Raw genomic sequence first — 13,298 nt, forward strand, 5'->3', positions numbered from 1 at the left:
AAGCAGGTTTCTAATGCAAACTGTTTATTGGTGTAAATTCATAAAAAGCATTAAAGTGAAATCAGTTGAAATGAACCGAACCGACCGAAGGCTTCAGTCACACGTACCGAACAAACACCTCGCTTAGAGTCACAACACGCCGTCAGCATCACACAGGATCATCAGATTGGGAACAAAATCTGTTGAAACTGATGCAGAAAAGCTGCACAGACACAGAAACATAACGGGTCCATTCGCTGCAGCACCAGAACCCGTTTCTAAAACTGGAGCAACGCAGCGATTCTCCGAATGACAAGGCACTTTGAATGCACCGTCACACAAGCAGCCGCACCGCTGAAGTACCAGGAATAACTAGGAAAACCATGAAAACCAGGAATAACTAGGAAAACCAGAAATAATTAGGAAAACCATGAAAACCAGGAATAACTAGGAAAACCAGGAATAACTAGGAAAACCAGGAATAACTAGGAAAACCAGGAATAACAGAAATAACTAGGAAGTACCAGAGTCTCCTGGCAGCTGGAAACGGGCCAGCTGCTGCTTTCTGAATTCAAACTGGTTCTGCAGGAAGATCTGGATCGGTTCAACAGAACCGCCCTCAATAAAGAGCTAAAATTTGTCAGAAAAGAAGACCTGGGATGGACGAGCCAGAACCCGTCCAGAGCCAGAACCCGTCCAGAGCCGGCCTACTGCTCCGTCTGGCTGAAGTCGTAGCAGAAGTTGTAGTTGCTGGGCGGTTTGGGCACGGCGGGGGCGCTGTCGGGGATGGGGACGTTCTCCAGGTCCAGGAGGCGGAGCTTGATCTCCATGGACAGCAGGATCTCCAGCTCGCTGCGCATCGACTCGCTGCTCATGTCCCGGCCCAGCAGGACGCTCAGTCCGTCCGTCCACAGGCAGAACTGACAGAACGGACACGTCAGCACCAGCAGGGGGCGCGGGCAGCGCAACCAGGCTGGGTCATACTCACGTCTGTCCTGGAGGGGGCGATGAAGTTCAGGCTGCATTCCTCCACATCATAGGTGATGCTGAAGGCCAAATCCAGGACTTCCTGCAGCAGAAGAAGACGACGGCTTTAACGCACCGTCTGATGGCAGGGAAACCAGAGAAGAAGAAGCAGACTGACCTTGGTCTGCTTGCCCTTGTTCTCCTTCATGTGAGGACAGTCCTTCCCAGTCAGCAAACCTTTGATATCCGCCACTGGGACTGCAGGGAGAGGCAGAGGAAACGGCCAATGAAACGGCCTGCAGGGCGTCACATGACGCGCCGCATCCAGCACAAACCCATCAATTCAATCCAGTAAATAGGTCCTTAAATCTAGAATTTCAGAATAGCAGAAAAGCCTCCAAAGCTGTGACATCATCATCTTGGTTGTCCCTCATTGGTTAAAATTGGAGTGTTGCAACCTATTAAGAATTAGATTAATTTATTATGTGCTAAATAATTCATGTTATTGATCCAAGGTTATGCTAACGGTGGAGCTCTTGTTTTCTGGGTCACTCCTGCTGGTTGATGATTGGTTAGAAAAAACTGTTTGTCAACCATAAAATTAATGTTTATGTATAAATTTTTGTATGAAGTCAGCTCGGAGAATATTTCTGTCATTTTTATAGGAAAGGAAAAGTGTCTGCTTTTTACAGTGAGTGGGTGATTTTGATTCCTGGCCCTTATTATGATGCAAGAGGCCGGATCATCAGACACCAGTCATCTGGTGAGAAGTTTGGTTGTGCTTGAACTTCAAGCCGGTGTATGTAAACTTCTGACTCAGTCATATTTTATGTGTAGCTCTGGCAGTCGGCAGCAGCTGGTGATCATCCTCCAGCCGCATCCTGACCTGCTGCGGCTCACGGCAGCAGCTGGACTCACTCTTGTCCTGCAGCGTCTCGATGGCCGGGTTCTCTGCGTCTTCCTCCACGTCGCCGTAGTGCAGCATCTTGTGATTGGGCGACAGGCGGCAGTACCACAGTTTGTCTGAGCGCAGCAGAGGAAACGCTCATTAGTACGAATCGACTGAAGGCCACGCGGCGCCGCAGCAGGCTCCACCCACCCTGCCGTCGCCGGCTGCTGAGCTTCCTGAACATGGTTCCCTGGCAGAGCCGGTTGAGTCTCTGCTGGCGGATCAGCTCCAGCAGCTCCGGCTTCAGGCGCTCCTTCAGCTCTCTGCAGCACAAAACGCAGCACAAAACACCTTTAACACAGCTGTTACACTGCGGTGTGATGCCATGATGTTACGCCACTGTGTGACGCTGCGGTGTGATGCCGCTGTGTGATGCTGCAGTGTTACACTGTGGTGTGATGCTGCAATGTGATGCTGCGGTGTTACACTGTGGTGTGATGCTGCAATGTGATGCTGCAGTGTTACGCTGTGGTGTGATGCTGCAATGTGATGCTGCGGTGTTAGACTGTGGTGTGATGCTGCAATGTGATGCTGCGGTGTTACGCTGTGGTGTGATGCTGCAATGTGATGCTGCAGTGTTACGCTGTGGTGTGATGCTGCAATGTGATGCTGCGGTGTTAGACTGTGGTGTGATGCTGCAATGTGATGCTGCAGTGTTACGCTGTGGTGTGATGCTGCAATGTGATGCTGCGGTGTTACACTGTGGTGTGATGCTGCAATGTGATGCTGCGGTGTTGCACTGTGGTGTGATGCTGCAATGTGATGCTGCAGTGTTACGCTGTGGTGTGATGCTGCAATGTGATGCTGCGGTGTTAGACTGTGGTGTGATGCTGCAATGTGATGCTGCGGTGTTACGCTGTGGTGTGATGCTGCAATGTGATGCTGCGGTGTTACACTGTGGTGTGATGCTGCAATGTGATGCTGCAGTGTTACGCTGTGGTGTGATGCTGCAATGTGATGCTGCGGTGTTACGCTGTGGTGTGATGCTGCAATGTGATGCTGCGGTGTTACACTGTGGTGTGATGCTGCAATGTGATGCTGCAGTGTTACGCTGTGGTGTGATGCTGCAATGTGATGCTGCGGTGTTACGCTGTGGTGTGATGCTGCAATGTGATGCTGCGGTGTTACACTGTGGTGTGATGCTGCAATGTGATGCTGCAGTGTTACGCTGTGGTGTGATGCTGCAATGTGATGCTGCAGTGTTACGCTGTGGTGTGATGCTGCAATGTGATGCTGCGGTGTTACACTGTGGTGTGATGCTGCAATGTGATGCTGCAGTGTTACGCTGTGGTGTGATGCTGCAATGTGATGCTGCGGTGTTACGCTGTGGTGTGATGCTGCAATGTGATGCTGCGGTGTTACACTGTGGTGTGATGCTGCAATGTGATGCTGCAGTGTTACGCTGTGGTGTGATGCTGCAATGTGATGCTGCGGTGTTACGCTGTGGTGTGATGCTGCAATGTGATGCTGCGGTGTTACACTGTGGTGTGATGCTGCAATGTGATGCTGCAGTGTTACGCTGTGGTGTGATGCTGCAATGTGATGCTGCAGTGTTACGCTGTGGTGTGATGCTGCAATGTGATGCTGCGGTGTTACACTGTGGTGTGATGCTGCAATGTGATGCTGCAGTGTTACGCTGTGGTGTGATGCTGCAATGTGATGCTGCGGTGTTACACTGTGGTGTGATGCTGCAATGTGATGCTGCAGTGTTACGCTGTGGTGTGATGCTGCAATGTGATGCTGCGGTGTTACACTGTGGTGTGATGCTGCAATGTGATGCTGCAGTGTTACGCTGTGGTGTGATGCTGCAATGTGATGCTGCAGTGTTACGCTGTGGTGTGATGCTGCAATGTGATGCTGCGGTGTTACACTGTGGTGTGATGCTGCAATGTGATGCTGCAGTGTTACGCTGTGGTGTGATGCTGCAATGTGATGCTGCGGTGTTACACTGTGGTGTGATGCTGCAATGTGATGCTGCAGTGTTACGCTGTGGTGTGATGCTGCAATGTGATGCTGCAGTGTTACGCTGTGGTGTGATGCTGCGGGGACTGACAGGACAGGCGGCGCAAGCGTCTCCTCCTGGTGCAGCCGCTCCGTTTGCCGCAGCTTCAGGATCTCGCTGTAGTTCAGGGCGTTGACTTTGTTCTTGAACAGCTCCAGCGATGTGGGCTTGCTGCTCAGCGTCCGGGTGATCTGCTCCTTCACCACCTGCATCACCTGGACAGATGGGCACACCATGTTCTGCAGCGGTCCAGTTAAAGTACAGACTTGTGCATGGCAAATTATTTATGATCATTATCATTATGAAATTATTATAATAACAATTTTATGTTTTTTGTGATCTTTAGAGAAAAATCTATCTGATTTCAGAAACAAATATATCGGTTGATTTAAATAAATCTGGAGCTGGTCCCGACCGGACCGGTTCCAGAGGGAGCCAATAAACCAGAAGGATGTTGTTGCTTCGCATGGCTGCGATAAACAGGAAGTAACAAACAGGAAGTAGAGTTTGGTGCCTCTGGTAAAGATTTGACTAGCAGTGGGAACTTCAGTAAATATGTTTCCATTTGAAAAGCCAGAAATCCCCTCAAGATGACATCATTATTTTCAATTTTATTGTTTAAATCAAACTTTTCTAATAGGAATCTTTAAAATAATGACAAGTTGGTGGAAACCAGTTACCAAGCTGCAGGAGTTTCCTGAACATCCTGATAAAAAAAATCCTCTTTAAAAACCCAGAGAAGGTTCCAGGTCTGGTTCTGGTTCTGATATTTCAAATCTCTAACCATCAGCTGAACTCAGAACAGAATCAGTGATCTCCGGTCTGCTGCTCACCATCAGAACCCGACCAGAAACCGTTCAGCCTGGATCGGCTCAGTCTGACCACTGGTCAGATCTGAGCCGACCTCCAGAAGGGGCGGAGTACCGGACCGTACCTGAGCGGTCTGGATCCACTGAGCACTTAATTCTAGTTATTTTTTTTCAAATGTAAAGTCTTGATTTCATTTTCATTTCCGTTGATGAAATGTTTTTTATCTTCTGGTTTTCACTACAATCTCTTGGTTCCAACACATTTTTCTGTTTCAGTTCATCCTGAGGGTCGGTAGTTTATCACTGATGTGTGGAGGAACTTTGCAGAGGTTCAGATGCAGAGGTTTTAGACGTAAATAAACTCTGAAGGTCATCATTTTCTCCTTTGCCTATTTTCTTTTCCAGATTTACAGGCTGTTCCAGCTGTGACCTCCTGCTTCACTGTTGATTCCCAGATTCTTTCTCCCCCTGGACGTTTTCATTTGTCCGGCATAAAGCCGCTTTATTCTCTTTTCTCCACCTGAAGCTGTTGTGACTCTGAGTCCAACCAGCCTGTTCCCCTCCTGGCCTGTGGGGGCGCTGCAGCAACAACCACTGTAGGAAACGACACCAAAACCTCTGAAGACACTGAGAGCAACTTCCTGTTTCACCAGATGAAACAAGATGGAGGCGTCAGAGTTTAGTGATTTCTCTTGAGTCTTTGGCTGAAGACCAGGAGCCATTTCTGCTGCTAGCGCTAGGCTAGCATGTTAGCTTTGGTTGGATTTACCCAGAATGCCCTGCGCAGTAGTCCACTTCCTGCTTGTGGAGCGTTCTCTGGTCCACTTGGCGTTCACATTCAAACAGAACCAGAGTTCACCGAGGACCAGTGTTAGCTTAGCATTCGCACCTCACCACACAAACCGGAGTTTCTAGGCAGACGGCCTGGAGTTGAACATCAGGTCTGCAGCTGCGTGTCTGACCTTGTCGAAGTCTTCCTGCGTGGCGCGCATCTCCTTCCAGGTCTTGTTGAGCAGCTGGATGCAGACGCAGAACAGCTCCTCCAGCAGCCGGTCCTGGCTGAAGAAGATGGGGTGGAAGCTGGAGCCCGTCTCCGAGGCTGCGGACACAACAGGCCGGAGTTTAGGACAGACAGAGCTGCAGCAGGTTTCACCGGGTCTCAGCGGGTCTCAGTGCGTCTCAGTGGGTCTCAGTGCGTCTCAGTGGGTCTCAGTGCGTCTCAGTGGGTCTCAGTGCGTCTCAGTGGGTCTCAGTGGGTCTCAGTGCGTCTCAGTGGGTCTCAGTGCGTCTCAGCGGGTCTCAGTGTGTCTCAGCGGGTCGCAGCTTACGTGGGTCTCCGATGCGCAGGATCTCACAGAGGATGAGTGTGAGCTGGATGCTGCTGCGGGCAAAGGGACACTCGTGTTTGTCCTCCCTGCTGCTGTTCTCCAGCACGAACTGCAATACATCAGGAATGATTAACAGCTATGACATCATCATCATCATCATCGTCGTCCTCATCCTCGCCGGCGCTCACCCTGCTGTAGGCGTCCGGATAGCGAGTCGCGAAGTAAAACATGGTGTCCAGAGCCAGCAGACCAGGAGGAGTCCGCACCAGGTCCTGACCCGGGTTACTGTTGTTCTGGAACAAATGGGAAGTAATGAGATAATAGAACCGGATCAGAACCGGGTCAGAACAGAAGCGGGTCCTACAGAAAAGCCCAGCTTCTTGAACTCCTTGGCGCAGAGCGAGCGGCGACGCTCGTGGCTCAGGCTGTTCTCGCTGTCCGTCTCGAACGCCGCCTGCCGCAGGCCGTGCAGCGCGTCCCGCTGCTCCTGAAGACACAAACCACAGAGACAGGAAGTGGACCGGTTCTGAAAAGTTCTGCATGGAGACTTTAAAACAAAGTTTTAGTTCTAAACAAAAAAAGTATAATAATTTCACTTTTCCTGCCAATTTTGGGTCTTTTTGTCAAAACAAAAATGAAGACATACAGCATGAATTTATGGACAGACGGCCGTGTCCCACCTGGCTGTAGCAGTCCAGCGGCTTCCTCATGCGCGCCTCCAGGTGGTTCAGTGTGACCGACTGCAGGACGTACAGGTAGTGGGCCATCTCATCCTGGACCGGACTGGAGCTCAGGATGATGTCCTGGACACCAACACAGACAGGACGCTTTAGGACGGGATGCTGGAGGACGGGTCGCTGGAGGACGGGACGCTGGAGGACGGGTCGCTGGAGGACGGGACGCTGGAGGACGGGTCGCTGGAGGACGGGACGCTGGAGGACGGGTCGCTGGAGGACGGGACGCTGGAGGACGGGTCGCTGGAGGACCCCGGCATCCCGTCCTCGTGTGAAGGACGCCATCTCAGGACAGCAGAGCATCTCACCTTATAGATGTACTGACGGACATTCTTCTTGTTCAGGAAGGCCAACATTTCCTGGAACAGAAGAAGAAGAGACGTGAAACTGCAGCGCAGAGACGCCTCCTGCCAGCAGGGGGCGGCAGCCTCTGAACAGAGACATCCAGAGCAATGAAAGGAACTACTGTTGCCTGGGGACAACGGGGGACAGAAGGCCGGCAGAGACGGGCCGACCGGGTCCAAAAGGCTCGGTTTCTCAGCAGAAAGCCCGAGTCAGCTGGAGGGAAACCATCCAGCCAATCAGCAGCATTTACTGCAGCATCAAACGGATCAGAACCAGGAAGTCCTATCAACACTTTTCATTTCAACAATGAAAGTTTTTATACTTCAGAAATTCAATTCTGAAAATCAGAGATGATGGCTTTTTTCGCTCTGCCTGCTGCCTCCACCCAGCAGATTAAAGGAAAGTTGAGTGGAGGGAAAACGTGGTAGGAAGAAACTTATTCATGGTATATCATCCGAATGTATCGTTATTGTTTTCATGTACATCACTTGGATTATTAATCTGCATATACTCCACTCTGATCCGGGTCGCACATCAACTCCGGTACCGGTACCAGTACCTGTCTGTCTGCATCCTCAGCCACCTGCAGTAAGGCCATGAGCAGAGCCATGGCTTTGGTCTGGATCTGCTGGTTCGCCCTGAAACACCAGAGAGAGAGAGTCAGGAGCAGGGCCTCCTGCCGGGTCAGAACCGGCCCGGTTCCACTTACACTTGCAGGTGGGCGACCAGCCTCTCCATGGTGACCTCCTGCTTGACCTGCAGGAACAGCTGGCGGCTGCTGAGAACCATGTTCTCCAGGATGTCCAGGGACACCTGCTGCATCGACACGTCTGTGGACGAGGAGTTGACGAAACCAGCAATCTGACGGGATGAGAGACAATGAGGAGGAGGAGGAGGAGGAGGAAGAGGAGGAGTAGGAAGAGGAGGAGGAGGAAGAGGAGGAGAAGCAGGAGGAGGAAGAGGAGGAGTAGGAAGAGGAGGAGGAGGAAGAGGAGGAGAAGCAGGAGGAGGAGGAAGAGGAGGAGGAGGAAGAGGAGGAGGAAGAAGAGGAGGAGTAAGAGGAGGAAGAAGAGGAAGAGGAGGAGAAGGAGGAAGAGGAGGAGGAGGAGGAGAAAGAGGAGGAGGAGAAGGACAAGGAGGAAGAGGAGGAGTAGGAAGAGGAGGAGGAGGAAGAGGAGAGGAGGAAGAGGAGAAGGAGGAAGAGGAGAAGGAGGAAGAGGAGTAAGAGCAGGAGGAGGAGGAGGAGGAGGAGGAAGAGGAGGAAGAGGAGGAGGAGGAGGAGGAGGAGGAGGAGGAGGAGGAGGAGGAAGAAGGAAAAAAAAGGAGGAGAGAGGGGAGGAAGAGGAGGAAGAGAGGAGAGGAGGAGGAGGAGGAGGAGGAAGAGGAGGAAGAGGAGGAGGAGGGGGAGCAGGAGGAGGAGGAGGAGGAGGAAGAGGAGGAAGAGGAGGAAGAAAAGGAGGAAGAGGAGGAAGAGGAGGAGGAGGAAGAGGAGGAGGAACCTTCTTGATGAAGACGGCGGAGAGATTCTCCCAGGAAACGATGCCATGATCCATCAGCTCCATGAAGCCGGTCAGCGTGTGAGTCATGATCTGGTTGTTCCTGCAACAATCACAGCCAACGGTGACATCACTTCCTGTGACATCTCTAAAGTCACTGTGGATGACCTTTGACCTTCTGAGCTGATTTCATTTGAGAGTTTTTCCATCAGGAAAAATCCCAACTTTGACTAGGACCTCCACAACATTATGCCTGTGTTGGATCCCATCCTGCTGCAGAACCTTTGGTCATGATAGCTAACAGGCTAGCTGTAGTGGCTAACAGGCTAGCTGTAGTGGCTAACAGGCTAGCTGTAGTGGCTAACAGGCTAGTAGTGGCTAATAGGCTAGCTGTAGTGGCTAATAGGCTAGCTGTAGTGGCTAATAGGCTAGCTGTTCAGTCCAGTGAGGTATAATTGATGTTCAGAACCAGATAGAACAGGTTCCGAACCGGCCTTCAGGTCCATTTCTGTCTCATCAGTCCTCAGAATATTTCCCAGAAGTCTTTGGGATCATCAGGAAGCCTTAGGTCCATCTGAGGTGGGTTTTGTTTTCCTCTGGGTCAGCGGTGGTTCCTGTCTTGAACCCCGACCTCTGGCCTGGTTCTGATTCTTCTGGACCACCTGTTGTTGGTGTTCGGTTGGAGCGGTCTGGTCCAGGTGAGACGGTTCTGGACCAGAGGCTCAATGGGGAGGCTACGTTCATACTCACTCTCTGGAGTCCTCCACTATCTGGACCAGCAGGTTGTGTCCGTCCAGGTTGATGAACTCCTGAGCGAAGGTCACGTCCCGCGAGACGCTCGCCAGCTCCTTCAGCGAGTCGCAGCGCACGCCGCCGTCCGAGCTCTGGATGCCCTTGTGAAGGTCATCGGCACAGCGACCCTGGGGTCAAACGCAGGGATAGAGGTCAGCGTGTGCCAGATGAGCCTCCACACCTGGATCATCAGGTTCCGGTTCTAACGCTACGCAGCTACGGTCCTGATCCGTTCACAGGAGGTTCTGAATGCCGGGCCTCCTAATCCGTCATTCTTCTTGGAGATTCTGGGTCGAATTCTGGACCAGATCTTCACTTCGGATTAAACCGATTAGAAAATCCAATTTTCCCTGACCAAAACCGACTTCTGAGAGGAGAACAGAACCACCCAGGACCATCAGAGCCTCCAGAACCACCCAGGACCATCAGAACCTCCAGAACCACCCAGGACCATCAGAGCCTCCAGAACCACCCAGGACCATCAGAACCTCCAGAACCACCCAGGACCATCAGAGCCTCCAGAACCACCCAGGACCATCAGAACCTCCAGAACCACCCAGGACCATCAGAACCTCCAGAACCACCCAGGACCATCAGAACCTCCAGAACCACCCAGGACCATCAGAACCTCCAGAACATGACCTATCCGGTCAGACTCTTGTCGGGTCGGATGACCCCAGACTCACCGGGGCTTTGGTCAGACGCAGGATGCAGCCGTTCTTGATGTCCAGGCGGTTCTGGAAGCACAGAGCACAGCGTTTCCCAGCAGCAGAGGTCAAGAGTTCAGCTGCAGAGTCACATGCTGGTCCACCTCACTTCATTCAGTCACAAAAATTATTCTTACAATGAGATAACAGCAAAAGTCTCAGAAGAGAGAAGTCAGGAAGTTTCTTCGCTGCAGATGTTCCAGAACCAAAACTTCTGGTCGGATCCACAGATTCAGCCCAGAACCAAGAACATCTGCCAGCAGAAACCTGCTTCTTCCTCCAGCTGCATCATCATCATCATCATCTCACACTGTCAGTGTCAGCTGGTCTGATGATGATGATGAAGAGGAGACCGTCGTCAGTCTGAGGAAGCGGCCGTGTTGGCGCTGCGGTGAGACTGACCGACTCTGTGATGTACATCTGGACTCCGTCGGCGTACTGCAGGGCGTAGTTATCGGGACCCGGGAGGTTCCAGCTGAGGACAAACACAACGTGAGCAGCGTGAGCTACAGATACCAGCAACCGCTGAAACAAGAACATCTCACAACAGCATGAAACAAGTTTCTCATTTCATGACAAATTTTCCTGTTATTAAGTTATGCTGTAACATGTTAGAGCAAGAAAAGACTGATTAAAACTAGACGAATCATTAACCTGAAACTTTTACATTATAATGACAAATTTTCCTCCAGCAAACCTGCTCAGCCGGCGGGCGGTCCGCCATGTTTTTGAATTAAAAGATGTTAAATGTAAAACTATTACTGGCTTACTGTATGCTACAGGAAAACATCACCAGTCAAACTATTTAAACCCAGAACTAGTCTGAAAAGGTTTTAAGGAGCTGGCAAGTTTACTTTGTAAAAGTTCAAAGAACAAGTTGAACTGTTTTATTAGCAACAATCTGATGCTGTGAGTTTAACCTTTGAGTTTGTGCTCTTTGTTCAAATACAAATGAATAACTCATTAATTTTTAGGTTGGCCAGTTAATCTACTTTAATCTCCCAGATTAAATCTAACAGAAGCTGTTAGAGGTTCTGATGTTCTAGCAGCAAGAGGGCCCCTGAGTCAGGTTCTGCCCCGGGCCTCATGCAGCCTTGGACCGGCCCTGCAGGATGAGTTCAACCTGCTGCACTGCAGAGAGGAGCAACAGACAGATTTAATTCAATGCTGCTAATGTGGCTTTAGCAGCTCTAACGTTTGTGTGTTGAGTTTTTAACCAGGGGACAGAAACTGTTCTGGTTGCTCCAGTTTATGGGGCGACATTTTCAGATCTCCGCGCTCATTAACTCTAAGTGGACAAAACATTTGATATGGTTTGATGCTTCGTGTAAACAGAAAAATAATGATAAAATAATATAAAAGTTGCCCTGCGACAGACAGGCGACCCGTCCAGGTGACCTGTCTAGGCGACCCGTCCAGGTGACCCGTCCAGGTGACCCGTCCAGGCGACCCGTCCAGGTGACCCGTCCAGGTGACCCGTCCAGGTGACCCGTCCAGGTGACCCGTCCAGGTGACCCGTCCAGGCGACCCGTCCAGGTGACCTGTCTAGGCGACCCGTCCAGGTGACCCCGCCTCTCGCCTGGAACGCAGCTGGAGAGGCACCAGCACCTCCCGACCCCGTAAGGGAGAAGGGTGATCAGAAAATGGATGGATAATATAAAAGCAGCGTGATGAGAGCTAACGCAGCGAGTGAAGCATGGCGGGCTGCCAGGCTTATGTTACAGTGGAGGAAACTCTGCATATTAAAACATTTTTTACTTATAAACAAGAAAGTTTTCTTGTTTTAACAAGATATAAAACTTGCTATGACGAGGAAACTTTCTTGTTACCACTTCTGATTTTATTTTCTGGTTTTGGCCGTTAGATGCTTCCATAGATACCTGCAGATGGAATTTATTATTATTTAAAAAGCAGTTTGGCTGTTTATTATGTGCAATAACAATGACAAAAGTTGATCAAGCATCTGGCCAGTTCCATCTGCTACATCATTAACCAATGAGCTGAAGAGCAAAGGTTCCAACACTGACCCTTGTGGTACCCCAAAATTGTAAACCATCATCACCGACTTCCAGGAATTAATCTAGATTTATATGTAAATATAAATCTAGATATATCCAAATCTGCATGTCCAGATCACCGAAGTCTCTGAAGTCAGAGGTTAGTCGTCCGTCTGTGTCTCGCGATGTTTCAACGTTTTCCAGTTAAAAACTAGATGCAGGTTTCAGTCGGGTGACATCTGCTTTAGAATATCTGGATTTTTATTATTATTATTCAAAGTCAAAGAGGTTAAGCGGACCAGAACAGAACTTACCCGTCACAGACCTCCTTGATGACTGCAGACAGAGGCTTTTTCTGCAAGCACAACAGAACAGTCATGACCTTCAGCATATAAAACTTCACCACCACCAGAGGAGAACCTCACTCGACCCGACCCATTCTACTCAGAACCAGCTTGGACGCAAACAAACTCAGACTGAGCTGCTGCTCATTCCGGCCCGTCCAGATAACTCTGGATTAGAGCTGAATCGGACCTCATCTGGACCGGCGGTTCTCCACCCGTCCTGCAGGTCCTTGACGTGTCGCCTGGTCCAACACAGCAGAACCAAACGGCTCAATGACCGATGACATCATAACCTGACTGATGACATCATGAGGTCTAGAGCCCTGGAAGTGAGTCCTGGTCTAGCAGCCAATCAGGAGACAGCAGACTCTGACCTGCTGGTCAAAGCTCTACAGCAGAAAGTATTCACACCCTGTGAACTCAGCTGGGCTGGTGAGGCGCCAACATGGCGGACGGAGGCTACCTGGTCCAGCTGGATGAGCTGCGGGTACGCCCCGGGCATCTGGATGGCGATCCTCACGATGTCCTTCTGCTGCGGCATGATGGCCGCTGCGCTCTGCACGCCTCGCAACCTGGAGGAGAAACGGAGACGAACGACATGATGAGACGAGACGACACAGCCTGGCTGGGGGTTTCCGGCTGGCTGTGTGTGCGTGTGGACCCGACCCGGATCCATCATCTCTGGGTCTACTCAGACCGCACCAACCGGACCGCTGTGTGTGTATGAGCTTGCTGTTGTTGTGAGAACCATTTCTGGCTTGGACTTCTAACTAGGGGTCCACCGATTTATCGGTGCCGATTTCCTTAATTCAGGGAGATCGGTGATCGGCCGATTTCTACGTGAGAAGCC

General features: G+C 50.8%; 1 protein-coding gene across 1 annotated transcript in view; it reads right to left on the minus strand.

Annotated features, from left to right (window-relative positions):
- Positions 1-3: 3 nt before the first annotated feature.
- LOC129359858 (engulfment and cell motility protein 3-like) overlaps positions 4-13,298 on the minus strand; it is a 16,119-nt gene continuing 2,824 nt past the window's right edge. Inside the window, exons 2-21 of the mRNA XM_055029791.1 lie at positions 12,912-13,020; positions 12,419-12,459; positions 10,510-10,582; positions 10,087-10,137; positions 9,359-9,528; positions 8,612-8,711; positions 7,822-7,973; positions 7,672-7,750; positions 7,076-7,126; positions 6,714-6,836; positions 6,398-6,520; positions 6,222-6,326; positions 6,034-6,142; positions 5,668-5,804; positions 3,948-4,111; positions 2,045-2,157; positions 1,864-1,968; positions 1,124-1,203; positions 968-1,048; positions 4-899 (exon numbers count right to left, since the gene is read on the minus strand). Coding sequence (XP_054885766.1) covers positions 687-899; positions 968-1,048; positions 1,124-1,203; positions 1,864-1,968; positions 2,045-2,157; positions 3,948-4,111; positions 5,668-5,804; positions 6,034-6,142; positions 6,222-6,326; positions 6,398-6,520; positions 6,714-6,836; positions 7,076-7,126; positions 7,672-7,750; positions 7,822-7,973; positions 8,612-8,711; positions 9,359-9,528; positions 10,087-10,137; positions 10,510-10,582; positions 12,419-12,459; positions 12,912-12,989 — 2,148 coding nt within the window. The 5' untranslated portion in view covers positions 12,990-13,020 and the 3' untranslated portion in view covers positions 4-686. The remainder of the gene's footprint in view (positions 900-967; positions 1,049-1,123; positions 1,204-1,863; positions 1,969-2,044; positions 2,158-3,947; positions 4,112-5,667; positions 5,805-6,033; positions 6,143-6,221; positions 6,327-6,397; positions 6,521-6,713; positions 6,837-7,075; positions 7,127-7,671; positions 7,751-7,821; positions 7,974-8,611; positions 8,712-9,358; positions 9,529-10,086; positions 10,138-10,509; positions 10,583-12,418; positions 12,460-12,911; positions 13,021-13,298) is intronic.

This window comes from Poeciliopsis prolifica, unplaced genomic scaffold, assembly GCF_027474105.1.
Source record: "Poeciliopsis prolifica strain line A6 unplaced genomic scaffold, Auburn_PproV2 SCAFFOLD001, whole genome shotgun sequence".
Taxonomy (NCBI): Eukaryota; Metazoa; Chordata; class Actinopteri; order Cyprinodontiformes; family Poeciliidae; genus Poeciliopsis; species Poeciliopsis prolifica.